This window comes from Phacochoerus africanus, chromosome 15 (genome assembly GCF_016906955.1).
Source record: "Phacochoerus africanus isolate WHEZ1 chromosome 15, ROS_Pafr_v1, whole genome shotgun sequence".
In the NCBI taxonomy this organism is placed as follows: Eukaryota; Metazoa; Chordata; class Mammalia; order Artiodactyla; family Suidae; genus Phacochoerus; species Phacochoerus africanus.
The window spans coordinates 40,416,884-40,434,339 of NC_062558.1; the positions used below are offsets into that span (position 1 = coordinate 40,416,884).

General features: G+C 49.1%; 1 protein-coding gene, 1 long non-coding RNA gene and 2 other non-coding genes across 7 annotated transcripts in view; all 4 read right to left on the reverse strand.

Moving 5' to 3' along the window:
• PXN (paxillin) overlaps positions 1-6,971 on the reverse strand; it is a 50,552-nt gene extending 43,581 nt beyond the window's left edge. For 3 of the 4 annotated variants that reach the window (XM_047759841.1, XM_047759839.1, XM_047759838.1), the window contains exon 1: positions 6,827-6,971. In XM_047759841.1, the coding sequence (XP_047615797.1) occupies positions 6,827-6,839 (13 nt within the window). In that variant the 5' untranslated portion in view covers positions 6,840-6,971. The remainder of the gene's footprint in view (positions 1-6,826) is intronic. The other variant, XM_047759840.1, reaches the window with a different exon arrangement.
• A 7,714-nt stretch (positions 6,972-14,685) lies between these two features.
• On the reverse strand, positions 14,686-15,587 carry LOC125116435 (uncharacterized). The gene is made up of 2 exons (XR_007132322.1): positions 15,435-15,587; positions 14,686-15,118 (listed from the first exon to the last, which is right to left on the reverse strand). It is a non-coding gene; the product is annotated as an uncharacterized LOC125116435 (long non-coding RNA).
• LOC125117158 (U4 spliceosomal RNA) lies at positions 14,695-14,835 on the reverse strand. The gene has a single exon (XR_007132516.1). It is a non-coding gene; the product is annotated as a U4 spliceosomal RNA (small nuclear RNA).
• LOC125117159 (U4 spliceosomal RNA) lies at positions 15,444-15,584 on the reverse strand. Its single transcript, XR_007132517.1, has one exon. It is a non-coding gene; the product is annotated as a U4 spliceosomal RNA (small nuclear RNA).
• Positions 15,588-17,456: the final 1,869 nt, after the last annotated feature.

Genomic DNA, 17,456 nt, shown 5'->3' on the forward strand with positions numbered 1-17,456 from the left:
CTGCCCACCTTGCTCACACTCCTCCCCGGGGTCCCACTCTTCCAAATGGCTGGAAGTGTGTGTGTGACTCGCTCTCCCCAACAAGAAAACAGAACAGAACATGGCTGTTTCTGCCAAGCGAGTTCTGAATAAGCTGCATTCCATTTCATTAAAACAATTACCTGAGTCCCAGCCAAGAATTACATAAAGCTTCCTCCCAGCGCCACCCCTCCCCCCCATAAAACACACATCATACTGCTTCTCAAACAGGCAAAGGCAGGCCCTGAGACCTCACTAGGATGACCCTAGGATCACAACCCAGTGGCCAGCCTCTACGTCTTTGCTTGACACCGAAAGACAGATGGGAGGCTCAAAAAGACCTTCGTGAGACACGATCCTCTTATGAGGGCTGACTGGCTGCCCCAAATGCTTCCAGTAGTCACCATGGCCCTCAAAGCCAAGGAGGCCACTGATGCTGGGATCCAGCTATTTCCCCCAAACAGATGGGAAGCCCAGTGGCCTGGCTTGGAGTCAGCACTAACCGAGAAATGAGGGACCTGCAAGTGGGGATTCCAGGCCAGGGAGCTCTGAGCCTAGAGAAGTGGATGGCCAGCTCAGAGCTACAAGCAAGAGCCTGGGGCCACTCTGGCCTCTGCTGCCCACAGGCTAATGGCGTTTCTTTGGCCACAGATAAGACGTTCATGATGTGAAACGAATGGCATTTTGTCCCCACCCCCAGGCTCCAGCTGCCCAGAGGCTGCTCTCTGCCTTTTGTAAAGCCTCGCTCTGCATCCCACCCAGGCAACCCCTTCCAAACTCCAGCATCTCTCTTGCCCTGACCCTGGTCCAGTTAATGTCACCACACCCAAAACGACCACCAAGGCTCCCTCCACACTAGGGAGGCTTGCTGTCTCTACCTGGCCCTGTCCTTTTCTCTCCACGGGACCCTGTGCACCCCCATGCCCAGCTGAGAGTCACCAGTCACTACCCGCCCAGGCCGGCCTGGCTCCTGGCTCTGCCCACTCAGTCTTTTCACCACCTGCGCAGAGTCACAGGAGGCTGAGAATCACTCAGGTCAACCACAAGTAGACATTTATGAGCACCCCTGACCGAACAGCTCTGAGCCCACTATAGAAAAGCAGGGGTTTCTTTTTCCCTCCCAACATTTTATCATGAAAATGTCTAAACATACAGAGAAGCTGAAAGGCCACCACATCAAGCACCCATATACTCAGATTCAGCCATAGTCAATGTCTTACCATTTTGTATAAACACAAGCACAAATTTTTTCTCCCCCCCACACATGTATATACAGTGTATACATAGCTCCCTTTTTTTTTACAATATCATTTAAAACTAAGATGCAGACATCATGACATTTCACTCCCAAATACTTCTGCATGCACCTAACAATAACAATGTTCACCCATAAAACCACAGTACCACAATCGTACAAGAAATACGCATTAAAAGGCCATCTTTAAGGGAAAACTTGGCCAGTGGGGCTCTGCCGGGACTGGCCAACCACACATTCTGCCTGTCACTGGCCCAGTATCCAAGGCCTCCCTGAAGAGACCAGCCCTGAGCCCCACTGGTTAGGCAATCAATTTGTTAGTTGGAAGATTTATCTGGATGTGAATGGATGCTTGAGGCCAGATGTGAGGCTTCCAATAAGACTCCAACTGAAAAGGCAAGGGGAGCTGGGAGGGTGTGGAGACTCAGGAAATGATCCCTGGATACCCTTTTTTTTTTTTTTCTTTTCTGGCCGCCCTGCAGCATATGGAGTTTCCAGGCCAGGGATAAAATTCGAGCCACAGTTGTGACCTACACCACAGTTGCAGTAATGCTGGATCCTTTTACCCACTGTATCTGGCCAAGGATCGAACCTGCGCCCTGACACTGCAGACACTCTGCTGACCCCACTGCACCACAGGGGAGACCCCAAAACCCTTTTTACTCTGTTGGATTTCTGGAAAACTCAGCTTCCTAATGCTTTCTCTCCCTTCCACAGGACATCCTCAATTCTCCGCCCTAAAAGTTTTTGAAGCCCTCCTCCTTTGGAAATGGGCTGGTTCCAAATGGCAGCAACATGCAAACACCTGAACAAAGACAGGAGAGTATAAGGGGTATGGGGCACAGACAGTTTCTGATTCCAACCACAAGGGGTAGAGGAGGGAGCTCAGAGCCTTCCCCAGGGTCTCCTTGGCAGCTGTATTGTAAGCCTGCATCTCTATATTGAGGCTAACAGGTGACGGGAGAGGTAAAAGGAGAGAGTGGAGTGAGGTCCTCCGCCGAGCATCCCATCCTCATCCTGAGAGTGGCCTCCCTGAGAAAGAACAAAGGGAAGGGAAGAAGCTGCAGAAGATGGGAAAAGGACAAATGTGAGACACTGAACAAAGAATGCAGGGGTGGGAAGGGGGCAGGAAAGATTTTTATAGCATCCTAGACATGGAAAGCAATCAAACCACAGGCAACCCAGATCCGATCCAGTATCATGAAGAGACGTGTAAAAATGGTTACAAACCCAACCTCTGTTTAATCCCAGCCCTGGATTTAACTCCCAGCCGTGCCACTCACTAGCTATAGAACTTAGGCAATTGGGCTCACCCTTTCTGTGCCTCCATTTCATCATCTATAAAATGGGTACAGTAATAATAACAGAACGTGTGCCTCGCAGGGCTAACATGATTCAATGAAACAATGCATGTAAGGAGCACAGCATGGGGCCAGCACATAGTAAGTGCTCAATAAACATTACAGTAGAAGTTCTGTAAACACTCTAAAAAAAGGAAGAGTGTTCTACAGATGGTTGTTATTACTAAGAAAGCACTGAGACTAGGACAACCCAGGGGAGGGCTGGAATGAGAGGGAAGCTAGGAGGAAGTTTTTCAACATCTCTGGCCTGGGAACAAGGTAAAAAGGTCCAAGGGACGTTTCGGAGGGTCAACTCGATCCATGCATGAATGAATACATGGGGAAGGAGGGCTGATCAGCACAGCCACAGTAACTCTGTCCTTCCCCTGACCATCCCTGGGGACACTGGAAGAAAGGAATACTGAGATGTGCCCTTGGTGGACCTCAAACCCACAGTGGCAAGGCTCTGGTCACCAGCAATGTGAACTTCTCCACACTAAGCTGTGGCTGCCCAAAGGAAGGGCACCTGCTTAAGTATCAGACACACCAGGGTTGAACCCCAGCTCTGCACCTCACTAACACATGGCCCTGGAGCCCTGGCACTGATGCAGAGCACACTAGGAGCGCCATCAGTCCACAGGCCGCCTCTGCCACAAGCCCAGCAGCTGGGTGCCCTGACCCTGGCCTAACACACAGAGGCACCACAGATGGTCCAGCCCAAAGTTCAGACTTTCCACGGAAACAGAGAAGCTTCATAGCCCGGAATGCCCCAGGCAACTCCTCTGCCCCCCAGCACTCCCCCCAAAAGACAATGAGGCACTGTTTTCCAGAGGGTCAAGACTGCTGAGAAGTTGAAAGAAGACAGGTCCAGATTCCAGCGGCAACTGGGTATTGCCAACAGCTGGCTGTTCCCCTACAAGGGATGGGAAAGGCCAAGCTATCCAGGCCTGAACTAGACCACCCTTTGCCATCATAGCCTTATGGGATGGCCCCAGGGTAGAAATTTTAAAAGATACCTAGCAATTACTCAGCAGGCCCCATGGCTCATCCTCCCTGGTTAATCACTGAGCCCTTACTACCTTATTATGAAGAAGATGACCAGATCTGGAACTGGATCAATCTGGGTTACGATCCCAGCTCCCCCACTGAACTTTCCTGACTCAGATTTCCTCATCTGCAAAGTGGAGATTAAACACCTCCCTCTCAGAACGGCTGGGACGATATCACGGAGCACTGGGTAGGGTGTCTGGCTCCCATCAAGTACGCCTGATGGTTGTTAGCCCCCAGCTGTGCTCAGAGACCCCACCCCCACCCCAAGTGCAAGAGGAACGTGGGCAAGGGGAGAGCGAGAAGTCAGCTCAGAAAACATAATCAGAGTGCAATGCAGTGTTGTGGGAACTCTGTCCAGGAAACTCCAGCCAGAACTCGAACAGGGAGAACTCCTGGCCAAACCAGCATCTAAACAGTAATGAGAAAAGCCACCAGCAGCCACCCCGCAGTACAAAGCAGAGAGAACACACAGGGAGGGGCAGGACGCACTGTGTTTATGTTTTTCTGCCCAAAGAGCTATAAATTTGTAACTTATTAAACAGCACATGGTGAGTTTGTCACTAACAGCTACGGGGAGGGGAGAGTTCCCCAATTTTTTTTTTTTTTTTGACCAAAAAACGAAGTCACAGCAGAGACTCTGACCCCTGTAGACTTGGCAGAGGGCAGACCATAAAATCCCCTGTTTCAGGGACTGAGAGGCCTAGGGCTGAGAGCACTCTCAGGAGAAAAATAAAAACAAGAGGCCTGGCCTTTGTGTCCACCCTAACTAAGGAAAACAGCTGACGGGCAGGGTGCTAAGCAGCCATTCAGACAGCTGATGGGGCCTGAACACAGAGGCAAATTCCTCTTCCCTCCTGCACGCCCCATTCCTCCCACCCCAGGCCCCGGTCAGCCAGGCGTGGCTGGCCCCCTGGGAGCTTAAGCCAAGGAAGCCAGCAGCCCGGATCCAGACAACTGGGGAGCCCATGGTGGAAGGTAGCAGAAGTTACAGGTGGCAGCCATCACCCCCACTGTGACCCCTCCTCAGGAAGAAAGGCCTCGTGGTACACAGCTGCAAATCTAGGAGCTAGGAACTGGGCTTCCAGCCATGATTTTGTCACTCTATGGCTGTGCAGCCTTGGGCAAGTGAACCAGCCTCTCTTAGCCTCATTTTTCTCAATTTGTAAAAGACGGTCATAATGACAGCCGTGACCCTAAATGGGCTCTCAGAAAAGGTTGCTGTGAGGACAGGATGAGCTGAGGTATGGGGAAGTACTCCAGGAACAGCAAATTTAAATTCCTACAATCTGCTCTGCCAGGACACTTTCTTTCCTTTCAGAGACAAACTCACTTTCCTGGCCCTAAATGGAAGGTTGTCAGAGGACAGGAATTCCAGGCTTCAACTACGAACTCTGCAAAGACTTTCTCAGTCCTTCAAACAGCACGGGGACTGTCTGGAAGCAACAGAACCACATCAGCATTTCAGAAACTGTCACTCTGAAAAGGAGGTCGCCCCACTGGGAAAGCATGGAGACTTTCAGATCCTGATTTGAAAAATATCCCCCAGCCTCCTTTCAGCTCAGTTATTTTTATGTGAAAAAAATACCTGCCTGGAAGGCATGCCAACTTTGAGTGTGTTCGAAAAATGGGTGCCAAGCCTGACCCAAAGGCAGAACTATGCTTGGCAGCCATCGCTCTCTGCAAAACAGGCAGAACCATACACCATCCCCACTCCAGGATCTCAGGGGCCAGGGAGAGGCACCCAGATACCCAAAGGAAGCTTCTGGGAAGCAAATCAAATCCCAATCCTCCTCCCTTTCCCCTTGGAAGTTCAGTGCCTACAAATAGCCAGTCTTAATATAGTGCCCTGTGCGCTTGGGGAAGCCCATCAGTCCTGTCTGATGAATCCACTCCTCAGAGCCCGGGACAGAGAAAGCATCAGTGGTCACACAAGCCACTCACAGTCCATGGAGGGAAGACAAGGCTCCTACAGAGAAGCAACTCCCCCTCCTCTCAACTCCCAGGCTCAGAGGCCCTCCAGTTACAGACTTTGTGAAGGAGGGAGAGTGAATTCTCCCACCCCAAATTCCACACCACTCAAGGCCTTCCTAGAACCCTGGCAACAAGCCCCTGGGTTGGCTGAGTGTCCCCCAGTCCCAGGAGATACCTTTCCCTGTCCTAACATCAGATCGAGACTGGACTGAAGGGAGGAGTGTGGGTGCTCCAGTAACATGAAAACAGTATAACTCTGTTCTGGGCATCGTGTCCTCCTTACCTGTGTGCCTCCTGTAAGTTCTGATTCTGGGGGGTGGGGGTGGTTAGAGGAATCCCACTAGTATGGACAAGTTCAGAGAGGACCATACCTCAGGGGCCCACTTCCCACCTCATTCCCCTGGCATTTCACCGGAGTCTGAGAGTCAGAGGAGAGTCATGTCTCCCCAGCTTACTCTTCTAGGATTAGGCTGGTCTGTGATATGCAAGGGGAGGGGCTGGTCCACAGAGTGGCCAGGGCTGGCAGGGAAATGAAATGGGAAGTTAGTGGGGCGGATGGGAAACTTGTCTTTGTGGGGATGGGGTTATTGGAGCCTCATTCAGAACTCGTGAATCTGATCTATGAAATGAAGCGGTCGTTCGGAAAGGCTATGCCTAAAGTGGGGGGTGCGCGATGAGGGTGGTCCTCAGAGGGGGTGGAAGCAGGTACTGGAATTGAGGGCCCATCCTGTGAGATTAGGCAGCTGATCCCCAAGTTGGGTGTTCCATTCGTGCGATGGGGGTGGGGGAGCGGTCTGTGAAGTGAGGGTCCCATAGCTGGGAAGATGGTCAGTCACCTCACGCAGTGGGGGGGCCCGTCCCTGAGGCAGACACGGAGGGTCCTTGACCTGCAAGCTCGTCCCTGGGGTTGCTCTGGGAAATGGGGCTGGATCCCCGAGGTTGGGGGGTCCGGAGGTGGGGCTGTACTCGAGGCTGGGGGCTGGGAGCTGAGAGGACGGCGCCGAGGCTGGCCTGGCCCAGGACTCAGGCCCAGCCGGGGATCCAGACCCCGCAGGGTTCCGGCCAGCCGGAACCAGAACCAAGACCCGGGCCGCGGGAGGTGGGATTCCGCCCGCCACTCGCTCGCTCGCGCCCGCCCGGCCCGGGGCCGCGCGCCCTTTGCTGTCTCCTCCCTCGGCCTCCGCTCACTCACCGAGGTCGTCCATGGCGTGGCCGCAGGCGCCGGGAACCGGCTCCGCGTCGCGCTTACTGCCCGTCCCAGGGCCGCTCCTCTCCGCCGTGCAACTTTTCCGCCGCGAGCCTCGGCCCGGAACGGAACGCGCCGCCGCCGCGCGTGCCCGCGCCCGCCGCGCGCCCCGCCCCCGGCCGCCCCCGCGAGCACGCGCGCCCCGCCCCCGCTGTCCCGCCGTGCGAATCGCCCGTGGTCGCCCCCGCGAGCATGCCGGTCCCGCCCCGCGCGCACGCTGGCCCCGCCCCTGTCGCTGGCCCTCGAGCGCGCGCCTAGCCCGGACTGTGGGCTCCACTGGGCGGGGCGGCGGCGCCCTCTCGCGGCAGAGCCGGAGGGTGGGAGATTCCCAGGCCTGACCCTCTGTCAGTCTTTCTGTCACTCTCAGTCACATGCCTGACTGTCTGGCTGAGAGATCCACCTGCCTGTCTTGACATCTCACAGTCTGACCTGTGTCTGTCCATCCACCAGTCACTCGCTCATCGTATGTCTGTCCATTGGAGTCAGATTCGTCCGCCTATCTCCCAGTAAGTCACCTCCCGAAAGGATCCTTAATCAGTGCCAGGAGAAACTGGAATATTTGGAGGACCTTTCCTGGAGTCGCCCTCTGGATCAATGGCATTGCAGCTCGCAGTCCAGCCTTTGGGGACAGACTCAGTTCTTTTGCGGTTGGATATCTCTTAATCCTCTACATATCCTCCCTCCCTGGAGAAAGACTTCCAAAACTCCACAAGGAGCAGAAGGGACCCCATCTTAGACATTAAAGAAAAGCTACAGGGAAGTATCCAGTGCTGGGCACAGTTTCCTGAAACATCCCACTGCCACCCCAGACCCTAGAAGGGCTCTGCTCCCACAGACTCAGAAATTGGGTAATAACAACAGCTGCCATTTATTGAGGCCCAGATACTATATTATTATTATTATTTTGTCTTTTGTCTTTTTGAGGGCCACATCCGCGGCATATGGAGGTTCCTAGGCTAGGGGTCTAATCGGAGCTGTAGCCGCCAGCCTACACCACAGCCACAATGCCAGATCCCAGCTGTGTCTGCAGCCTACACCACAGTTCACAGCAATCCTGGATCCTTAACCCACTGAGCAGGGCCAGGGATTGAACCCTAGTCGGATTCGTTAACCACTGAGCCATGACAGGAACTTCCAGATACTATATTAAATTAATTCTCATAGAGATGGTTGTTAGTATCAGCACTTCCACACACTTTGGATGGGACAATAATAGTTTGTTGATTTTAGGTAAAAGTGCTCTGTAAGCACAGCTTCAGGCTCCCCTTCCCACAAGAATCCAGCCCTCCAGACCCTCTGTGTCAGGTCAGGTCTTCTAGGAAGCAGATGCTGAGATAGAGCTGGAGTAATGCCTGTGAAAGAGAAAGAAGAAAAAGCAAGACAGACAAGGAGGGACTCAGATCTAACAAAGAAGAGCCAACCCAGAGTTTCCCTGTGGCACAGAGTTGAGATCCAGCCTTGCCACAGTTGTGGAGCAGGCTGCAGCTGCAGCACATGTTCGATCCCTGGCCCAGGGACTTCTACATGACATGGGTTTGGCCAAAGAAAAAAAGGAGGAGCTAACCCACCTGGGAACCTGGAATAAAGATTCATTCATTAGAGGAGTCCCATTGGGCAGAAATGTCCAGGAGGCCCCAGTTCCCCTATCATGTTCCATTTCAGCTGGAAATGTCCAGGAAACATGTGGCCTTGCCCTGAAGGCCCTGCATCTGGATGTTGTCATTTCTTGAGCTGGATGACAAGCTCAAGAACCAAGTGGCTTTATTCTCTGGGTGCTACATCCTCCTATATTAAAATTCAAGGGCTAAGACTGCTTCCCAACTAAGCAGTCACTCTTGCATCCCTTTCCAACACCTTTCATGTACTCCCATGTTGTAGCCGTGTCTCACTGGTGCAGTTTACATTTATTGGTAGGATTATTTGGTAAATGTCTCTTTCCCTTTAAGACCAAAAGGTCATGGGGCAGGAACCATGTCCACGTCTGCTCACCACATATCTGTATTTAGTATGTGTGTAGCATATAGTAAGCATTCAATGTATATTTGCTGAAAGGCTGGCAGGTGTTGTGCCCGACCCTTGGAGCAAAGCAAACCGTAGTCCCTTTCCTCAGAAAGTTCACAGTTTAACAGAGGAAACAGAAGATTAATATAGTGAGATCACTCATTCATTCAATCAGTGATAAGCCATTAACGGCACTCCTTCTGTACAGGTTCTGTGCTGCTTTGTGGCTGGAGATTAAATGATGACTGATATGGTAGAAGTTCCTGCTGTGATGCAACAGGATTCAGTGGCATCTCTCGCACGGTGGGACACAGGTTTGATGCCCAGCCTGGTCCACTGGGTTAAGGATCCAGTGTTGCCACAACTCTGATGTAGGTCACAACTGTGGCTTGGATCTGATCCCCGGCCTGGGAACTCCATATGCCACAGGGCAGCCAAAAAAAGGAAAAAAAAGGGGGGGGGGACTGATATGATGCCTGCCTTTGGGGGATTTATAGTCCAAAACTGCAGGCAGAAGAGCAAGCAGAACCATATGAAGGATGAATAGTCTCACACCATTCCCAGCTGCCTGGAACAGTATATGCAAAGGCCTTTAGGCAAGACAGAGACCATGGTGCATTGGAAGATCTAGAAGGAAATTTCAGTAAGGGATACAAGGTAAGGAATGATAATGGGGGAACAGAGGGGTCAGCAGGGGCACCTATCCTGCTGGGCTAAAGCTGGGAGAAATATAAAGAAGAATCCACAATTAGTCAAATTCACATTAAGTCCTGGGGTTTTTGGGTGAACACTATGCTAAAACTGTAAAAGGGGATATTGCAATGGAGAAGTAATGTCATACGTCCTCTAGAGGAGGTCAGTGAGTTCCCATCAGAACAGCAGTAACAATTATGAGAGGATTATCAATGTAATGAACAGGCTGTGGGCTGAATGCTTTCCATGCTTTTTTCTTTTTCTTTTTAGGGCCGCACCCGCGGCCTGTGGAGGTTCCCAGGCTAGGGGTCGAATCAAAGCTACAGCAACCTCAGAGCCAAGCCATGTCTGTGACCTACACCACAGCCACAGCAATGCAGGATCAGAGCTGCATCTGGGACCCACACCACAGCTCATTACAATGCCTAGATCCTTAACCCACTAAGCGAGGCCAGGGATTGAACCCACAACCTCATGGTTCCTAGTCAGATTCGTTTCCACTGTGCCACAAAGAGAAGTCCTTCATCTTCTTCTTTTTTTTTTCTTTTTTTTTCTTTTTTTTTTTTTTTTGGCAATGTCTGCAGCATGTGGAAGTTCTCAGGCCAGGGATCAAATCCGAGCCACTGCAGCTACCTAAGCTGCTGCAATGACAATGCCGGATTCTTAACCAGTCACAGAGGATGACTCTCATTTCCTCTAAGAGGCCACATTCTCCTGGCTCCAGATCCCTGCAAGTACTGTTTCCCTGGCTGAAATGCATCCTGTCCTCTTTCTCTTGGTTAACTCCTGACCTGCATCAAGCATTGCCTCCTCCAGGAAGCCTTTCCTGACAACCACCCTGGCTTGGATAATTGATCCCATGACCCCCACCAAAGCATTTAACTCTGTATCAAGCACCATGGGAAGCACTTTTCCTATATTATCTCCTTTAATATTCACAAAATCTCTAGAGCCAGTGGCACGTTGGAATCATCTGGGAAGCTTTATTTATTTATTTATTTTGCCCAGAACAAATGCTCAGAAATTGATTAAAAAAATTTTTTTTTCTTTTTAGGGCTGCACCTGCAGCATGTGGAAGGTCCCAAGTTAGGCGCTGAATCGGAGCTACAGCTGCTGGCCTAGGCCACAGCCACAGCAACATGGGATCTGAGCCACGTCTGCAACCTGCCCCACAGCTCATGGCAACGCTGGATCCTTAACCCACTGAGTGAGGCCAGGGATCGAACCCACATCTTCATGGATTCTAGTCAGATTCGGATTCGTTTCTGTTGAGCCACGACAGGAACTCCAGGAATTCTGATTTAATCGGCCCAGAATGCAGCCTGGGCACTATTGCCCAGGCGATTTTTAGTGCTCAGCCAGGGTGGAGACCCACTGGCTTCTGAGACACCATAGCCACAGAAACACAGCATCCAACCCACATCTGTGACCTACACCACAGCTCAGCTCAGGGCAAAGCCAGATCCTTAACCCACTGAGCGAACTCTCTGGAACATGCATCCTTATGGATATTACTTGATTTTCTAACCCGCTGAGCCACAACGGGAACTCTCTGGCCTCTGTGACAGATGTGATGATCCTGACACTCCTTTTACATCCAGGGAAACAAAGGCACAGAGCAATTAGGTAAGTGGCCTAAGGTCACGAAGCTGGCGAATAGTGGAGGGAGGATTTGAACCCAGAAAGTATGGCTTTCACAGGAAAACAATCAATTGGTCTCAGTTAAGTTCCCCAGCAGTGGGGAGCTGTGAGCCAGCTCTCTTCTGAGACAGACACCATGGGCCCCTCGGGCATGAGATATTTTTAACCTAGAGAAGCAAGCGATTCTTGCAGACAGCCTGCAGTGACTTGAACACTGGGTAATTGTTTGGGGGCTGGTGGACCCTTTCCCTGCTGAGAGACTCCTCAGAGTCCGGCTTTTCCGTCCCCTGGAGCCAGGAGGTGCTGGCTGACTCAAGCGACGGGGTGGGAGGGGGTCAGAGGGTTTGGCTCCATCTGGAACTGATGTTTGCAAGGATATTTCCATACATGGTGGAAGGGGAGAGGGTCAGGATTACCTCACCCAACCCAGCCCCTTCTCCCTGCTCGCTGCCTGGAAAGGAGCTGGAGAACAAACAAGTGTTGGAACTGGGTATGAATTCACCCTCCCCCCTCTTCCCCTCCCTAACCCAGAAGAGTCCTGTGAAAGCGGCAGAGCACGTCCAAATATACACATCAACCATTCTCCAGTCGCTCTCCTTGTGGCTTTGTGGGAGAATACATTGGTTCAAGTCTCAGGGTACCCAGCATGGGGCACATCTTAAAATGCAAAATATGAATGGCTTTTGTGCAAGCAATCTCACCTACAGAAAGTCCCCCTAGAAATAGCCCACTATGGACCAAACTCCCCTAAAAACACCCCACGGGTAGGCAAAAATGCACATCCAAGGATTTTTTTTTCCTTGTCTTTTTAGGGCCACACCTGTAGCATATGGAATTTCCCAGGCTAGGGTTCAAATTGGAGCTGTAGCTGCTAGCCTATGCCACAGCCACAGCAACACGGGATCCTTAACCCACTGAGTGGGCCCAGGGATCAAACCTGCCCCTGCCTCATGCATACTAGTCAGGTTTTTTATCCCTGAGCCACAACAGGAACTCCCAAGGATCTTTTTTTTTTTTTTGGTCTTTTTGCCTTTTCTAGGGCCACTTCTGTAGCACATGGGTGTTCCCAGGCTGCTGGTCTAATCAGAGCTGTAGCTGCTGGCCTACATCACATCACAGCCACAGCAATGTGGGATCCGAGATGCGTCTGCCACCTACACCACAGTTCACTGCAATGCCGGATCCTTAACCCGCTGAGCTAGGCCAGGGATTGAACCTTCAACCTCATGGTTCCTAGACAGATTCGTTAACCACTGCGCCACGAGGGGAACTCCTCCCAAGGGTATTTTAAATTTCAGCTTCTGGCTAGCGCATGCTGGCTCCTCTTGTGGTTCCCATGATTGTTGTGGGCTCTTCAGGCTCTGTGTGGCTGCTCTTGTGGGCTCTTCAGGATGCCCCTTTGGGCAGTTACCACTGATTCCCTCTTTCCATCATGTTTGCTCAGTTCTGAAACACTGGCTCCTCAGGGGGCTCTGCCTCCCTTTCCTGGGACCACAGGTCCTCCTGAACACAGGGTTTTCCTTGGTTCCAACAAACCAGCTGAGTCCCAGAGAAGAAATGAATTAACTTGTCTTACTTAGCCATATTTTGATGACTGATCAGGAAGTGGTTTAAGGAAGCAGTTGTGGAAAGCAAAGGGCTTTTAGTACCAAATGGTTCCTGTGTCAAGGATTGTTCATTCCACAGCTTACTGATTACATAGAGGAAAATGCACTTTTACAATAGAGAATAGTTACTGCTTTATCTAGGTGCTTAAATTCACCATCAATTATAGTGGCAGAGGCAGTTCACAATGCCATCTCTGAAGTTGTTTTGTTTTTTGTTTTTTTGTTTTTTAGGGCTGCACCCGTGGCACATGGAGGTTCCCAGGCTAGGGGTCAATCTAAGCTACAGCTGCCAGCTACGTCACAGCCACAGCAACGCAGGATCTGAGCTGCATCTGCGACCCACACCACAGCTCACGGCAACGCCAGATCCTTAACCTACTGAGTGAGGCCAGGGATTGAACCTGCAGCCTCATGGTTCCTAGTCAGATTCGTTTGCACTGCACCATCACGGGAACTCCTGAAGTTCTTTTGAATCCAATCAAGCTGTGGTCTTGGTCACAGGAAATAAAAGGGACAGAAGAACGTGTTAACACCACACAGAACACAATCAGTGATGTCAGAATGTGAGACTTCAAGATAACTGTCTCAGACTCTTCAGAAATCAATGTCAGGAACGAAAGAAAAAAGGTAGAGGGATTTGCCTAGATTTTTAAAAACTGCATTTGGAAAGTGAAATGATACAGCCACTCTGTAAGATAATGTGGCAGCTTCTTAGAAAACTGAACATGCAACTTAGTATAACGCCCAGTGAAATCTTACACACTCTCGCACACAAACTTGTACAGAAACACTCTTAGCAGCTTTATTCATGATAGCAAAATACTGGAAACAACTCAAATGTCCTTCAATAGCTGAATGGTTGAACAAACCCTGGAATTTGATGAAAAAAGTCTCAAAAAAAAAAAATCATACTGTGTGAGTCCATTTATGTAAAATTCCAGAAAATGCAAACTAATCTATAGTGACAAAGTAGGAGTAGTAGGAAGATAGGAGAGATGGATGGATTGCAAATAAACATCAGGAAACTCTGGGGAGTGATGGACGTGCTGTTTACTAGCTGGATTGCAGTAATGGTTTCATGGATGTACATGTTTTCAAAATGTACCAAGTTGTATGCTCTAAATATGTGCAGTATATTGAACATGAATTATGCCTCAATAGAGCTGTTTGTAAAAAGAAGGGGAGAATGTTTTCTTGTGAAAATTAAATAAATCATGCTAAACACTTTTCATGCAGTGAGGCACACAGTAAGTGTTCAATAGTTGTTGCTGTTGGAACTTGGCTGGTCTCTTGGATGGCTTCATCACATCTTGTTTATTTTCTTCATAACACTGTAATAATCTATAATTATCCAGTACACCACAACTCAGGGCAAAGCGGGATCCTTATTAACCCACTAAGCAGGGCCATGGATCGAACACAAGACATCTTGGTTACTAGTAGGATTCGTTTCCACTGCAATACACCAGGAATTCCACACGCCCAGCCTTCTTAACAAGACAAAGCTAGAAGTATGGAGTGAAAACCAGCACCCCAATAGAAACATGGTTCCAAGTCCAGCTCTTGCTCGGGATTCCGCAATGAGAAGCCTGAGCAAGCCTGTGTCCATCTCCCTTTTGGTCATCTTAGAAAGTATTAGGATGAAATACTTTCTTTGATTGTCGTCTACTTCGGTGAAATCAGACCCTCCTTCACTGCTATAACCAGAAACATACTCCGCGTAGCGCGCAACAGCCAAACTACACCCCTCCCGGTCTAAACGAACTTAAGCGGGGAAAAAACACAGCCTCCCCTGTCCGTAATGGAACCACTACACCTTAACCACATACTGCTAAACAATTTCAATCTCTTTTTAAGAGCACCTTTATTCAGTCTCCGTAGAGACTGTCAAAAATTGCCAATGCCGACTATATTTCAAGTCGTCATGGCGGGGTATTGGGAAAAGTTTTCAATTAGCAATAATCGCGCCTCGGATAAACCTCATTGGCTACGATACTGCCACTGCGCAAAGCTGACAAGCTACCGCACGAACCCTGACCCCCATGGATGACAACTACCCTTTCAGTGACGGTGAGCAATCGCCAGCGAGTTCGTGGACATGAAGCGTTTCTCTGAGAGCAGTTATGTCTAAGACTCGTCTGCATGGGGGGCTTCTTCTTGTTGGATCATCTCTTGCCGAACATTTATATTTTAGAAACGAGAGCTCATTTGCGGGGAATGCTGGGGGATTTCATGCAAATTAGCATGACGCCACAGAGCCGATCTGCTTACGACTTGAACTCCTAAGAAACAGCGGCTGGAAGAGAGAAAACGAGTAAACCGAACGGGGTGGTGGGGAGGCTGGGTCCGGCGTGGGGAGGGGATCATCTTCAGTAAAGAAGATCTCAAATGCGAACGTGACCAATCCAAAAAAAACACAACTGTGGGAGAAATTGGGTAACAGACACACTAAGAAGATAAAACAATAAAAAAAAAAACAAAACACCCCATCAAACTAAAAACCCTAAATGCAAAACACTTTCTCATTGTTTGAATAATCAAGCAACGATGAAGCGCAAAACTGAAATAAACAGAAAGACGCTCAGATCGCCCAAGCTTTCTTTATAACTTACATGATTCAGTCTCCGTAGAGACCGTCAAAAATTGCCAATGCCGACTATATTTCAAGTCGTCACGGCGGGGTATTGGGAAAAGTTTTCAATTAGCAATAATCGCGCCTCGGATAAACCTCATTGGCTACGATACTGCCACTGCGCAAAGCTGAAAAGCACCGCCCACGACTCATCACTCCCAATAAGTAAGGTTCCTATTACAGAAAGGTGCGTTTAAGTCTCCGGGAAAAACCCTCAATTATTGATTGGCTGAAATTATAAAACTATATGAAGCTCCCTTTAGGAAATTATATATTGTTTCTTAATATTCAGTTGCTTGATTTCACTTAGTTTTTTTAAGTGGCGATGAAGCAAAGCATTGTGGGAGGGAACATGCTAATACACAATTTAGACAATGAATGAGGACAATGAGAAATGTCTCAGTTGCTGTTCACTTGGCTCCTGATTCGCTGTGTAACCTCTCCAAAAGACTTGGGGTTGTTTGTTGGTTGGGGTTTTTTTGCTTTTTTTAGGACTGCACCTTCGGCATATGGCAGTTCCCAGGCTAGGTGTCAAACTGGAGCTACAGTTGCCAGCCTATGACACATCCACAGCAACCCAGGATCTGAGCCGAGTCTGCAATCTACACCACAGCTCACGGCACGCCGGATCCTTAACCCACTGAGTGAGGCCAGGGCTCGAACCTGAGTCCTCATAGAAGCTAGTCAGATTCGTTAACCGCAGAGCCACGACGGGAACTCCTGTTTGGTTGGTTTTAATTGTGATAAAATATACATAATGTAAAATTAACCATTTGAACCATTCCTAAGTGTTCAGTTCAGAATAATATATTTACACTGTTTGCAACCATTACCACTGTACATCTCCAGAAATTTTTCATCATCCCAAACTGAAACTGTACTCCTTAACAATACTAACTCCCTGAGTTCCCTTTGTGGCTCAGCAGTTAAGGAACAAGAATAGGGTCCATGAAGATGAGGGTTCCATCCCTGGCCTCTGCTCAGTGGGTTAAAGATCCTGCATTGCTATGAACTATGGTGTAGGTTACAGACATAGCTTGGCTCCTGCCTTGCTGTGGCTGTGGTGTAGGCCAGCAGCTACAGCTCCCATTGGACTCCTAGCCCTGGAACTTCCACATGCCAGAAGTGCAGCCCTAAAAAGACAAAAAACAGAAACAAAAAACCACCAACTCCCCATTCTTCCCTCCCCAGGGCCCTGGCAACTTCTATTCCACTTTCTACGAATTTGGTCTCTCAGTACCTCAGATAAAATAATCGCATAATTATTTAATCTTTTGTGCATGGCTTATTTCATAGAATGTTTTTAAGCCCATCCATGTTGTGGTATATTTCAGAATTTCATTCCTTTTTAGGGCTGATATTCTATTGTATGGAATTTTGTTATCCATTTATTCTTTGACAGGACATTGCTTCCACGATTTGGCTGTAACAATACTTCCATGAACAGCAGCACAGAGATATCAGTCTGAGTCCTTGTTTTCAATTCTTTTGGGTGTATCTATCTAGAAGTAGAATATCTGGATCATGTGGTAATTCTATGTTTAACCCCAAAGGGTTTTCTGTAGACACCTTAATTCAGAGGAGAGAGGCTGAAAGAGGCTATTTCCACAGAAATGCCCACAATTCATGAGTTTGAAGTTACTTTCACTCTCATTGCCTTGTCAAGTCAAAAGCTACTTGAAACATGTGCCTAGACTTGGTTCAGCTCTGAACTATATTCTCCAAAAGACTTGTTTTTTGCTACTAAATAAGATGCAAATAGTAGTCTCCAAGAAAATGACATTTCCTCCAGCATTTTATTATGAAAATTTTAAACATGAAACATTCAAAGTATTGCTTAATGACCATTTATGTAGTCATTGACTAGATGTAAAAAAATGACATAAGGAGTTTCCATTGTGGTTCATCAGGTTAAGAACCTGACTAGTATCCATGAGGATGCAGGTTTGATCCCTGGCCTTGCTCAATGGATTAAGGATCCGGCATTGTCACAAGCTGTGGT